Here is a 13,245-nt window from a genome sequence, read left to right as displayed (position 1 = left end):
CCTCGCTTTAGAAAGAAGTGCAGGGTGCGAGGCAGAGTGAGCAGAGCTCACTTTCATGATCGGAGTGTGCATCACTTTCATGATCGGGAGAAGCAGAGGCTCGTCTCTTATGCAGCGAAAGGCGGATATCGCGCAGCTTGGTTCACCGAGTCCGTCGGATACAAGGCATGGAACGGCTCTCAGCGTATTGAGATTCGGACATCTAGCCCCCTGTTCGGTCTTCCTCTCTCGGCCCCTCTCTGAAATTCGCAAGCCCCTCCCTCTCCCTATCAGCTTTAAGTTTTTCGCACAAGACTAGGCGGACCCGAACGCCTCTCCCTCTCTTCTTCCTCCGTTCGTGAGCCCCGACCGACGCCAAAGCCTTCTTGCTTCCAGGCGACGGATCCACCCCGGTCGCCCTTCTCTGCTCGTGAGCCGGTCAACGTCGAGCCTTCTTCCTCTCTTGGTTTCGCGTGCCCAGACCGAACCCGTCGCCTTGCCCGACGCCGACCCGAGCTCCTACCTTGGCCGTCGGTTTCCCTCTTCCTTGGAGCAGGTATACTCCTTGTCTTCCCTTTCCCCTTTCTACTTCTTTTTCGTCTGTTTATTCCTCTTCTTCTTCTTGCCTTTCTTCCTTATTCTTCTCCTACAGCTACTTCTTCTTCCATCTCTTCTTCTGAATTCTCTTCCTCTCCCTCCATGCATTCTTCTTATTTCCCTTTTCTTTGCAAACGATTTCTAAACAAAAAAAAAAATCAAAAGCATGATCATGTCTAGTCTCTCATAGAGTTTGGAAAACTATAGGGTATTTCATGGCAGATTTAAGCTATTTGTACCTAAGTGATGTTTGAGTAGTATGCTTCTTACGATTCACTTTCTTAATGTATTTTACATTGTCATTTACGAGTAGTTTGATGGATCGTTTCTTTATGGCATCAAGAAGGAGTTTGATGGTTTAATCTTTGTTCTTGATATATATTCCTTTATAGAATGCCAACTCATATGCATGTTTTCTCTAGAGAGTGATGAAGAAGAATATGAGTTGTGCTTGATCTATTTTTATAGCCATTCATGATTGTTGGGTTTTGAGATGAGTTGTTATGCTTCTCTGTTTTGAAGTCTTGGTGAGCTTTGTTTGGATTGTGGAAAGTCATAAAAATCCATGTTATTCATTATCAAAGTATGCATACAAACCGTTTGTGATAATGTCTCTTGGAAGAGAAACATGTTTAGATATAAAGATAATGGAGATTTGAGATTATATTTCGATTTGATATATGATAAATCTTGTGAAAAACTTATCCTATTAGTATGTATACATTTCACTTTTCCTATGCGGTCACAAACCTGTTATGTCTTGAGAAGATATATTCATGCCATAATGATTGTTGATGAGGATTGTTATCATGATTTCTTGTATAAACTTTTCATTAAAAAAAATGTCATGTGATGTAGATATTGCTAGTCATGATAATGAGCTTCCATGTGCTTCGTATCCTAGTTGTGATTCATATGTTTATAATATTCCAATAAAAATAAGTTTGTTTGTTGGAAAGGTTTACGCTAGAAAATGCTTTGTATGCACTGGTCCATTCATGCCTTACACTTGCATGAAAAGAAATCTCTATATGGTGGGGTTCTTGAGAAGCCCTATCATGAGCATTGAGAATATTAATGTTGCATGCATTTAGCTTTGGAGAATTGTGCTTGATGAGGAGAGGCTTTCATGTTTTCTTAAGTTTTGGTTTTTTCTTTATTTGTATGAGTCTTATGTTGAAATTCACAGTTATTTTGCTTACCTTAAAGCTCTATACAATGATCTCCTTCATATAAAAGTTTCCCCAATACGTTGTTCAAAAATTTATCAACAGAAATCTGAAAATAAATTTAGTTATTTGATGAAATATGTGAGATTGAAGGTCATTACTTCACGAATCATGTTTCTTTTATTCAATACTTGTGTATGGATCTTGTTCTCTCAAAAAAGAAAAGAAGTAAAAATGTTGGGAGACTTTCTTCTTTAAATTCATGTTGCATTAGATATCTTTATGCATTGTTTTATATAAGGCAACAAAGTGGAGGATATTTGGAATAATTCATCTAGTTGGGTGAACATCTTGCTACTTGAATTATGCATATAACACTATGTCGATCTTTGCCTCTTTGTAGTCTTTACATGCGCGATCTTTTAAGACTTTTGTTGGAAAGAATTGATATTTATTTTGACACATGAGATGTATAATTTCTTGCATCAAATTGAGTGATATTAGAGTGTGTTTGAGACGAGTTTTCTCTTTGACGAATTTTCTACAATCTTCGTTGGTTTTATAGTTTCTTTGCATACTGATGAAATGATAAGGGCTAACATCAATTGCATGCAACCTTTTCTTTATATATATGTGAATGATGGTTTATGTTAGAAAATCTTCATGATTCTTTTTATATTAGAGAATTTTATGGCTTGTTGGAAGATTTCTTTGAATGGCTCTATTATTGGAAACTTTATAAAAGTTTTGCGAGTTGTTTGCATCGAGAAGTTTTATGATATGTCTTGTGAATGTTTTATGATAGAAGGTTTCATAATGCCTTCTCATTTGAGAAACTTTCACAAATTTACCCCACGCCAAATATAAAAGCACTTTGTTGTTTTGTGTCGGAAAAAGTTTTGGTGGGTTGCTTTGAAAGAGGTTTTATATGCAATTTCATTTGGAATTTTTCATAAGTCATTTTGGGATTTCTAGTTTTATGATTAACTTTATGTAGCAGGTCTCTTTATATCTTTTTGGATCGAAATGACATTTAATGTGTGGGTTGCCTTTCTCTTGTTCGTATTTGCTTCCAAAGTAGGGGTTTGGATGAAAAAAGGGGTTTGTTTTGAGTTTTAGTTTTGAGAGCTTGTTCCCCTTCGCCACTTTGGACTTTATTTAGAAAATAATTTTGTTAGTTTTGTTAAATGTGTCAAGTGTTTTATTTGGAACGTGGGGACAACAAAGGGTATTACAAACATCTTCTTCCATATTCACATTATATTGAATTAGGGTAAAAGGTGTTTTAGAGGCATACTTGATTTTAAAGAGGTATGCCCAACAATAAAAATGCCTACATTCCTTTTATTTTTGATTTTCATTCATTTATTTTTTTTCATTTTGTCATTTTTTTCTTGCTTTTAGTCTTTATATCGCTTCTCTACTTATTCTTTAAAATCAAATGCTTGCAAAAATAAGAAAATCCAAAAAGAAGACAAGTGGCCCACTCGATGTGTAAACAATAAAAAAGTACGTTCATAATTAATTGTATTTCCATTTTTGTTATTATTTGCTTACATATAAAATGTGCTGTAATACACATCTTTTTTGTGTCTTGCAAGGTGATCTTTGGAGAGCAAAGGAGGAGCATCGAAGCACTAGGAGAAGGAGCATGGATAGTCGAATCCGACTATCAGTCGCTCCCATTCAGTTTGGTGGGGGCGCTACGGGTGGAACCACCGGGTCATAGCCCCCGGTGCTGTGAGTCACCTTAAACTTAGAAAGCCTTTAGGGGCTTTAATGGTTGTACACTCCATATCTTTTAGGACCATATAGAAACTTCATTTTATAATTATGATTATTTTTTTATTTGAAATCCCCTGTTGACACACGTACGAATGTCCTAAGAGTTAGAAACAGAACTTCTTTTCGTCCAATAACTTTAGTGACACCCAAGTACAAAAATTAAGGACTGAGTCTTAGATAACATAAACTTAGGGTGCATGCTCCTTCTAGGATAGAGATATCAAAATAAAAATTTAGTGCCCTTAATCTATTAATAATCAACCAATCAATTATAATCTAACTCTTAAAATGTATTAAAAATACTTAATTTTTAATTAAACTATAATTAACATATATAATCATTAAATTGCAAACTTAAACACATGCACCTAAATCAAGTCTAACTAATCTATTAATTATCCTCAAACACATTTAAAGTTTAAAATATATAGATTAAATTAGGAGGGTAAATCTAAACTAAAATTTGCTTGGCTAAAAGACTCCTAAGATTACTCAAACCTTAAAAGTAATTTTTTAAAATCAATTAACAAATTTCTTTATTAATAAATTACCTAATTCATATTTCTTTTTAATTTATAACCAACTAATTTAATCCAACAAAATTGGTTACCACTGGGTAATCTAGGTCTACGAGGCTATTAAATTAGCTCCAAGAAGAGTGAAATAAACCTCACGGTCTCGTTGAAAAACAAAGGTGATAATTAACTAAATACTAAAATAAAATCTTTTAAAAAATAATTCTTAAAATATTAATATTTAAACTTCAATTAAAATATTTAAATAATCAACTAACTCAGGCTACGAGACTTTGGATACTTTTCTATGATTTATTTTGATGTTGTGTTTACTTTGATTGCGCAGTAGAACTGACATATTTTTTATAGGTTTCTTTCTTGTATGCGCATGTGTTTGACTCATTGGGCTCTTAGGAATAAAATTTTTTTACTCATAATTGATAATAAAATTTTAAGAATTAAATAACATAAAAATATAACGATCTAGAGAATAACCAGAATTGTCCGGGGTCGTATGCATCTTAATGCATTCTCTCTTCCTTGTTTAGACTTTTCCCCGTTTGCGGGTGTAGAGTCCGAATAATCTGGCTTATGAGGATGAAGTGCAAGACATGAGAAAGCTCAGTCTTTCTAAAAAATTATTTTATGAGCCTTTTTAAAAATTTCATACATTTTGGATTTGGAGATTTTGATCAGCACGCATCGCATTAACAACTAACTAAAACTAATGTTTAAAAGCATTAGTTTTAGGAGCATAACATCATTCATAAGTGTGAGACCATTTAGGAACTTCTCTATATGTCGGCCTCAAATTCCAAAGTCTAACCACTCACCCATCTTTCATATGGACCGAATTTCATGGATTTTATGCGATTAGGTTATTTTAGCTGGCTTGCTTTTCTGGCAAAGCTATAAGCCCAGATTGCATTAGTTTGGTCGTAGATGTTAATATCGTGTGTATGATATTACATCTCTTATAGATTTAAGATCTAAGGCTAGTGGTGCGAGTGTATCACTACACGCCTTATTGGTGGGTATGCTCTCCATTCTTTTGGAGGCTATAAATCCTACCCATATGCGTCACACAGATGACACCACCTCCATCTTTTTCTCACGTATGTTTGAATGCAATTATCTTCTTTTTCTCCAATTTCCTCTTCTTCAGATCGGCCGAGTGTGAATTTGAGTCACGTATGTTGATTAAACCAAATTGAGCCTATCTTCTCCTTTGATTATAAAGCCTAGAAATTTTTCTTCGTGCTAAACTCATTCGAGAGAATAATGTAACATCCCTAATCGAGAGTCTTCTTAGTTTGAGGTCTAAGATGTAATTAACCATGGGAGCTTATGCCCGTGGGAAACCGATCTCCACATCAAATAAACTCTATTTGAGCTACTGTATCGAATGGGGGAAATCTCATGACTTTGATTAGGTTATACATATTATTATCCATTGAGGTGTGTAGGTGAAAGCCGTTATCCTCCATGGTTAATCATATGTATAATCTCATCTGCCATCCCATTGGCCTGTTTGTGTCGAGTGTAAAAGCCTATAATCATTTTGTCCTACGGGATAGTGCGGTCGTACCCTTTGCATTTGAACCTCACGAGCCGAATCCTTTGGGAGACCCACACTTTAAAGTTGATTTTTTTTTTCTACGGCATGTCCGTCATCATCACTTATGGCTGCTTCTTCTCTGTTTAAACTCTCATCACTAACAGTGATGTATCTATACCCTCCGAACTCAAATTCTTCATGACAAATGTTAAAAACATTGTCACTGTTCAGCTCACGGTTGATACTCATCATATCTAGAAGTTCAACTTCTCAAACTGTTCTTTGTAAACGACATTGATGGCTAACTCACTGGCGCAACTCCAAAACCCCCTAAACATATCTTATTTGATGACGACACCATTATTCCTAACCTCCTCTACCAAACATGGACCTTAATTGATGAGAACCTATAGCTGCGATCTATTCTACTATTTCCCCTTCTCAGTTGCCATACGTCCCAACCTATACTCTACTTCAAACATTTGGCTGACATTAGAGCGTCGGCTTTAGTCCACGAATAGATCATGAATTCTGCAACTTAAAAGTGAGTAGCATCAACTTCAACTCAAAGAAAATACTATGGTCCATTTTCTCTCTGATATCAAGCAGAAAGTCGATGCTATATCCATTGCAGGATCCTGTATTGACGTTGAAGACATTATTCTATATACCTTTGCTGGATTGCCCTCAACCTATCAGTCTTTTAAAATTGCTATACGTACTAAATTGCATCCAATCAATTTATGCTCTTCTCTTCTCTGTAGCGAAGAGCTCAACATTGCCAACAAACTTGCTCGTGAATCCCCCTCCTACAGCCACATACGTGCCATTTGCTCTTGCTGCCACTCGTGGGCTCCCTCGTGGCCATAGACATTTTCCTCCCTCTAGTCGTGGACGTAATCAATCTTCATCCTCTACATCATGGGGTGGTCATTCTTCCATTTCATTCTCTCATGGTGGTCGGCAATCCTATTCGAAAATTGAATACCAAATTTGTGGAAAGGGTGGTCATTCTGTTATCTCATGCTGGTATGGTCACAACACCTCATTTCAGAGTTCACCGCAAGCTTATGTTGCCTCTGATACAACTTCGATAGCTAATTGGTTTTTAGATTATGGCTCAGCAGCACATCTGATGTCCAATGGAGCTCAATTATCCAATCAACAACTATACATTGGTTCCACTCAGATACAAATAGGTAATGGTCAGATGCTGCAAATTCAACCAACAGGACAAGATATTCTTCCTACTCCTACTAGCAAGCTCCACCTTTCCCATATACTTCATGTTCCTAATCTTACCCATAATCTTATCTCCATTAATAAACTAACATCCAATAATTCCTGCTATGTTATTCTTGATGCTAATGACTTTTTTCTCAAGGATTCACTGACCCACAAGATGCTTCTCCACAAACACAGTCATTGCGGTCTGTACCCTATTAAACCACAGCTCTTTCATCAGCTTAACCATCCACATCTTCAACAATGCCTACAACATTTGCCTATGTTGCTCCCTCCTCCGATCCGTCTTCTTCGTTGGATATATGGCACCAGCTGCTTGGTCATCCACTCTCCTCCATTTATGATCAGCTTTTTCATAATTTACTTACTCAAACTTTCTTGTATCAACTTTGTCTCACATCTATGCTTGTGCTCAAGCTAAGAGCAGTCATTTGTTGCTTTTACTTTCTTCTCCCTCCTTTACAAATTGTCTTCAACTTATTCACACTGATGTATGGGGGCTCCTATCTTATCAATGAAATATTACAAGTATTTTCTTCTATATGCGGATGATTTTAGTAGATATTGCTGGGTTTATATTGAAAATCTGATCTGTTTTCCACCTTTTTGTAATTTCAGCGACTTGTTGAAATCAATTTCATAATACTATCAAAATTGTGTGCTCTGATGGTGGCTCCGAATGTGTAAATTCCAATTTTAAACTACATTTTCAAAAGTGTGACACGCTTCATAAAAAATCATGCACTCACAGACCTCAACAAAACGGTGTGGTCGAGCATAAACATTGCCATCGATCTCCTCAAAACTATTCTAGCTCTCCTCTTTGAAGCAAATCTTCCACCAAAACTTTGGGTTGACACTTTACTGACAGCTGCCTATCTTATTAATCGAATGCCTCTTTCAACCTCCCCTTCCTCTACACCATATCAATCTCTCTTCAATCTTCCACCGTCTTATCTTCATCTTAAAACATTCGGTTGCCTATGCTATCTTTAGTTTCGCACCAAATTATCTCATATACTGTACCTAGGCTCGGCTTGATGTGAAACATATCCATGTGAAAGTGATTTGCTTAAAGAAGTTTGCACGCTTAGATTTAGAGGCAATAATATGTAAGATCTTATGCGGAATTGAACGATAAGATAAATATTAAGTGATACTTAGCTTAGGTTAATTCACATGCATAGAAATTAAGTTCAAATGATAGTCAGCTTAATCCAACATTGCATACATGGATAGTTCCAACAATAGATTCCAATACTAACACTAAGATTAGTTGCTATGAGAAGATCCCTCACACAACTCATCCAATTACTAGGTTTTAGCGGAGAAGCGTCAATATGATCTTCATGAAGATAATAAATTCACATTCAAGGATGCAACCATGAAGATAGAGAGTCGGGTGTCGAATTTACCCAAAGACAATAGAGATACGTGCTTCGGCAAAGTTGTTTGGTAGTTGGGAATGAAATGGGCAGCAACCACGAACCTCCTCGCACTTCGCCGAGATTAACCTTCCCCACAAGCGTGGACAGCAGTTGGTGGCTGCAGGGAATTCCGTGACAGCAGGAAGTGATGCCAAACTCTCTGGACAGCAGTTTTTGAGGCCTTCTTGGACCCCTTCGTTGCTGGTTTTGGCTTTCCTGGACTGATGACAGCAGCCAATGGTTTTCCACGCAACTAGACAGCAGCTAGGAGGTCTCCCAGGACTGCTTCATGACTGATTTGAGCGCTCCTGGACAGAGGACAGCAACCTGGATTTGTCCAATCAACCGGGCAATAGGTGGAAATGCAGGAAACGTATGTACCAGCCGTTGAGAATCCTTTGACAACAAATTGATAACTGTCAAATTAAGATTGATGGGATTAAATCAATCCTCATTCAAAATTTGAATTGACCTGAATTTAAGGAGTGATTATGGGTCTTTAATGACAAGGATTAATGAGAAAATGGGAGGTTTTAATTGAAATAGAAAAACTGAAATAAATTTCAGTTTTAATTGGGATGGGAGGGAGGTTTAATTGAAATCAATTTTCAGATTTCAAAATTTAGATGGGTTGCATTGATAGCAATCAATGGGAAGCCCAATGAGGGGGCCTGCGGTATGGAGAGAGAGAGAGGGAGAGGGATTTCCAAACATGAATAATGACTAGGAAAATTTTAAATAAATCCAAATTAATTTAATTTATAATTTGAATTCATTCAAAAAATTTTCATAAATGGAATTTCCAAATTCGGAAAGAATTTGAATTTTGAAATTCAAATTCCAAGGAAGGCTAGGGAAGGGAGTCGTGGGGAAAGTGGTGGAGAGGGGAGAGGCCGACGGCAAGGTGGCCGGCCGGTGGAGCTAGGGTGGCCGACGGGATGGGGCTCCAAGGGTGGTGGCACTAGTGGAGGCTTCGGCTTCTTCCAACTCTTGGACTTTGCTTGTGGTAGTTTATGGGGAGAAGAAAAACTATGCTTGAAATTACCTAGAGAACTCACAAAGAGATCTCAAACAAAGAACTCACTAAGAGATCTTCAAGAAGGAACTCACTAAGAGAACACAAGAACAAAAGTTTCCATTCAATAATCATCATCCCCTCTCCAAGAGGAGGGAGAAGGTTTAAATAGCCAAATACATGAAGAAAAATAAAAAGACACAATTGTCATTCCGGCAAACACATGACAAGGCCCTTAATCAAGGGCATAAATGGAAAGAAATAAAAAAGACTCATAAAACATAAAATAAAATATATCAAATACAATAATAATCAAAAGTAGATCGTGGCCGTAGATCATGGATCTTCTGATGTCCTCATCACGGCTCCTTGTGTTTTTCTCGGCTATATGCCACTCAATCAAAATGCTATAAATGTTTCAATTTATCAACCGGACGTCTTCATATTTCATGCCATGTTCGGTTCTATGAAACTATCTTTCCATTCAAGCAATCTTTCCCACCCAGTCTTGCTAATGCCTCATCTGAAAGTCTTCCTCCATCACTTCTTGTTCTGGCCTCTTTCACTTCACATATATCTTTCTCAACATCCAATAACACTTCTACTATTACACCACTTAATGTGACTCCTACTTCCTCCAATACGTCTATGCCTCCACCAAATGAACCCGCTGCCTCGTCCTGCTCTGTCTCGGATGTTGATGTTCCTGCCCAGGACTTATTGCCTACTTAACATTCTATGGTAACAAGTTCACGGACTGGTGCTCTCAAACCAAAGGTCTTTTTTGATCTTCAACACCTTCCTATTCCGACCACTATTACCTCTTTCTCTCAAGCTAGCAAGTTCTCTGTTTGGCGAGCTGCTATGAGTGCTGAGTTTGAGGCTCTACAAAATCAAGGCTCTTGGATTCTGGCTCCGCCCTCTTCAGATCAAAATCTGCTAGGTTGCATGTGGATTTTAAGGACCAAATACGAGCATAACATAAAATTATATGATATTTTTATCAAATAAAAAAATTAACATGTGAAATTTTATTATATTTAAATAGCATGAAATTACATATGCAAAGAAATTAAAAAAATAATAAAAATATTAGCTCTAAAATATGTGATAAAACAATAAATTATAAGAGAAAAAAAGTCGCATGAATAATAATTAAATTGTTGATGTAAAAGAAAAAGTATTAAATACGGGACCTGATTTTTTTTTTCTTTTTCATTGTTTCTGATTTCGTTCTTTTAATTCTTTAATTGATTTCTTAATCGACCCCTTGATATGATTATTATTGCCATTTTAGATCTGATTGAGTTTTTACTTCGATATGTACCGATATTTATTTGTTTCTCCGTTTGTTTTAGCCTCTGATGATTAATAGGGTTGGTGATTGAATGAAGGAATACATACTGATCTAAGTGATCTTATCATTTGTAACCAAAGTTTTTACCAGTTTTTCGCTATTGCTATGATTAATCTTTTATATTAGTGATCTTCTTGCCGTGATAATTAAATGGCTTTATTATTGCACACCGCGAGCAGGATTTTCATCTAGAAAGCTAAGTTTTATAATAAGTTTAAGACTTTGTTTGGGATGGCTTTTTTATTGCTTCTTAAATCAGCTTTCTAATACAAAAATTAAAAATTTTGTGTTAAAAAGTTATTTTAAAAAATAATGAAAAAGTCGTCCCAAATAAAGCCTAAGTCTTTGACCCATTGGGACGGCTTTCTTAATGCTTCTTAAAGCATTAAAGCAATTTTTTCCTATGAAAATTAAATTTTTGATACTAAGAAATTGCTTTAAGAAGCAATAAGAAAGCCATCTCAAACAAAGCTTAAGGCTTCGTTTCAGACGACTTTCTCATTACTTCTTAATTAGCTTTTTAGTACAAAAATTTGTGCACTAAAAAATTATTTTAAAAAGCAGTAAAAAAGCCGTCCCAAATGAAACCTAAAAAAATTCTTTTGTAAATTGCCCAAACAAAATCTTAATTTGATAAATCCAGAAGTTTGGCAGGAAAGAAAAACGCAAAAGTGGTGAGAGAGCATTACCTTCGGATTCGACTTTAGCTACACTGTCAAAGTGGATGTTGTTGGGGGTATTAAAATTATTAATATATTTTAAAATATAGACTTAAGTAACATTTAATTAAAATTTATTAGTTTAATTAATTACTCAATTTTAATTTTTTTTTTATAATAATGGATTATAAGTTATTTTGAAGAGAATATATATTTATGTATCAATAATCTCTCTCTCTCACACACACATAATAAGTGTATCACACACACATTAAGTGTATTACACACATAATAAATTTATTTATCTCATGTGTATTACACACCTAATGATTTTCTTCCATTTGCATATATGCACACTTAATCGTCGACCCACCTATGCCACATCTTATTCTACATGCATACTATGATTTTTAAATAATGTCTCTCCCTATGCATGGGATCTCGTTGATGCTATGTTAATAGTTTGTTTAATTTCATTTGTTTTAAATTAATATCGTATAATTTTATACAGTCTGGGATAAAATATACAAAGTTTCTATCATATTTACAAAGCCTTAAGTTTATATCATCTGCTACTATTTGTAAGTGTGCGGCACAACGAATGTCCTTATGATGTAATAGTTGTTCTAAATGTGGTCTTGAGAGAGTCTCCTTCAAACATGTATTGAAATAATTCCATCAATCTATTAATTTTTTTTATTCATGCAATTTTTTTAATTAAAAATTTATGGTATCCTTGTAACAATCATCTTACAATTTCAAGATCATTCTTTTCACTTGAGCTTGGATTTGTTAATCTTCAAGGGGGGTTTAGAATATTAAATGAGTTTTTTTCAATGTCTTTGATCAATACAATTGAGATTGTCTTTGAATGTTGGTAATAATTTTTTTTAGCTCAAAAATTGCTTGTTTTATTTTCTAATTGTTCATCTTATTTGGTAATTTGTCATTATAAATAATGTATTATTTGCTTAAAATTTGCAAATGTTCAAATAACATCAATTTACAAGTTGTTAAAAATATCTTCATAAAAATTTTTTCAATGAGAACATAATGAGACGACATCATCACCAAGTACTAATTTGTATTTTTATTTGAGATGTTTTATTTTTCAGTTTGAGTTATTTGCTCTTATTTATTATTTTCAAACTAATTTTTTTTAATATCATAACATATATGACCAATATTATTACTACACAAAATAATTGGTTTTATTTTAGCTAATTATTTTAGGCATTTGAATGATACTTATAAATTTTCATTTAGAATAAATATTGAAAGGAGTATGTGTTGAAACAATTCATATGCCAAAAATAAGCATATGCTATAAAATCATATGGATTATAACAAAGTCTACTAATGAGTTGATGTATTTTATTTTTTAATATTTTATTACAACAAGGATTACAATTCCATCCTGTAGAGTATCCAAGAAAATAATTAGCTAAATATAATTAGATAGTATTGAAAAAGTCAAACATTTTTGTTGGATACAAAAAATAATAATAAAAATAAAAATCAAACAAGAAAATAACATCCGTCAATTGATAAGCAGAGTCTATTCTAATCCCTATGATTTTATAGTGTATGTGTAGATTTCACATATGAGTTGCTTCAACACAGACTCCTTTCAATATCTATTGTATATGAAAATTTCTTAGGTGTTATTGAAATGACCTAAAATAAATATTTAATATAAAACAAATTATTTTGCGTAGTAATAATACTGGTTATATATGTTATGGTATTAAAAAATGTGTAGTTTTAAAATAATAAATAAGAGCAAATGACTCAAATTGAAAAATAGAACAGCTCAAACGAAATCCAAAACCAATACTTGACGATGGTGTTGTCCATTATGTCCGCATTGATGAAATTAACATGAAGATATTTCTTAACGAATACTAGAAGATTTATAAGCTTGTAGAGTTATGTTGTT

The 13,245-nt window shown here is 34.6% G+C and overlaps 1 protein-coding gene across 1 annotated transcript; it reads left to right on the top strand.

The window, feature by feature from the left end:
* Positions 1-109: 109 nt before the first annotated feature.
* On the top strand, positions 110-10,388 carry LOC110098805. The gene is made up of 5 exons (XM_028701193.1): positions 110-184; positions 299-535; positions 3,204-3,254; positions 3,347-3,485; positions 6,368-10,388. Exons 1-5 carry the CDS (start codon positions 110-112, stop codon positions 7,267-7,269), a joined length of 1,404 nt encoding a protein of 467 aa, XP_028557026.1. The 3' UTR covers positions 7,270-10,388.
* The last annotated feature ends 2,857 nt before the right edge of the window (positions 10,389-13,245 follow it).

Source organism: Dendrobium catenatum, unplaced genomic scaffold (assembly GCF_001605985.2).
Source record: "Dendrobium catenatum unplaced genomic scaffold, ASM160598v2 fragScaff_scaffold_1645, whole genome shotgun sequence".
Classification (NCBI taxonomy): Eukaryota; Viridiplantae; Streptophyta; class Magnoliopsida; order Asparagales; family Orchidaceae; genus Dendrobium; species Dendrobium catenatum.
Note: the sequence above shows the minus strand (reverse complement) of the source record. Positions and strands in the feature narration are given on the sequence as shown.

What these genes read in the sequence shown, in the direction of transcription:
- LOC110098805 (XM_028701193.1), top strand. Translation starts at nt 110, where the DNA reads ATGCAGCGAAAGGCGGATATCGCGCAGCTTGGTTCACCGAGTCCGTCG. An exon ending in GGCATGGAACGGCTCTCAGC is followed by an intron (nt 185 to 298) that starts GTATTGAGATTC and finishes GCACAAGACTAG; the next exon opens with GCGGACCCGAACGCCTCTCC. An exon ending in GATGTGTAAACAATAAAAAA is followed by an intron (nt 3,255 to 3,346) that starts GTACGTTCATAA and finishes GTGTCTTGCAAG; the next exon opens with GTGATCTTTGGAGAGCAAAG.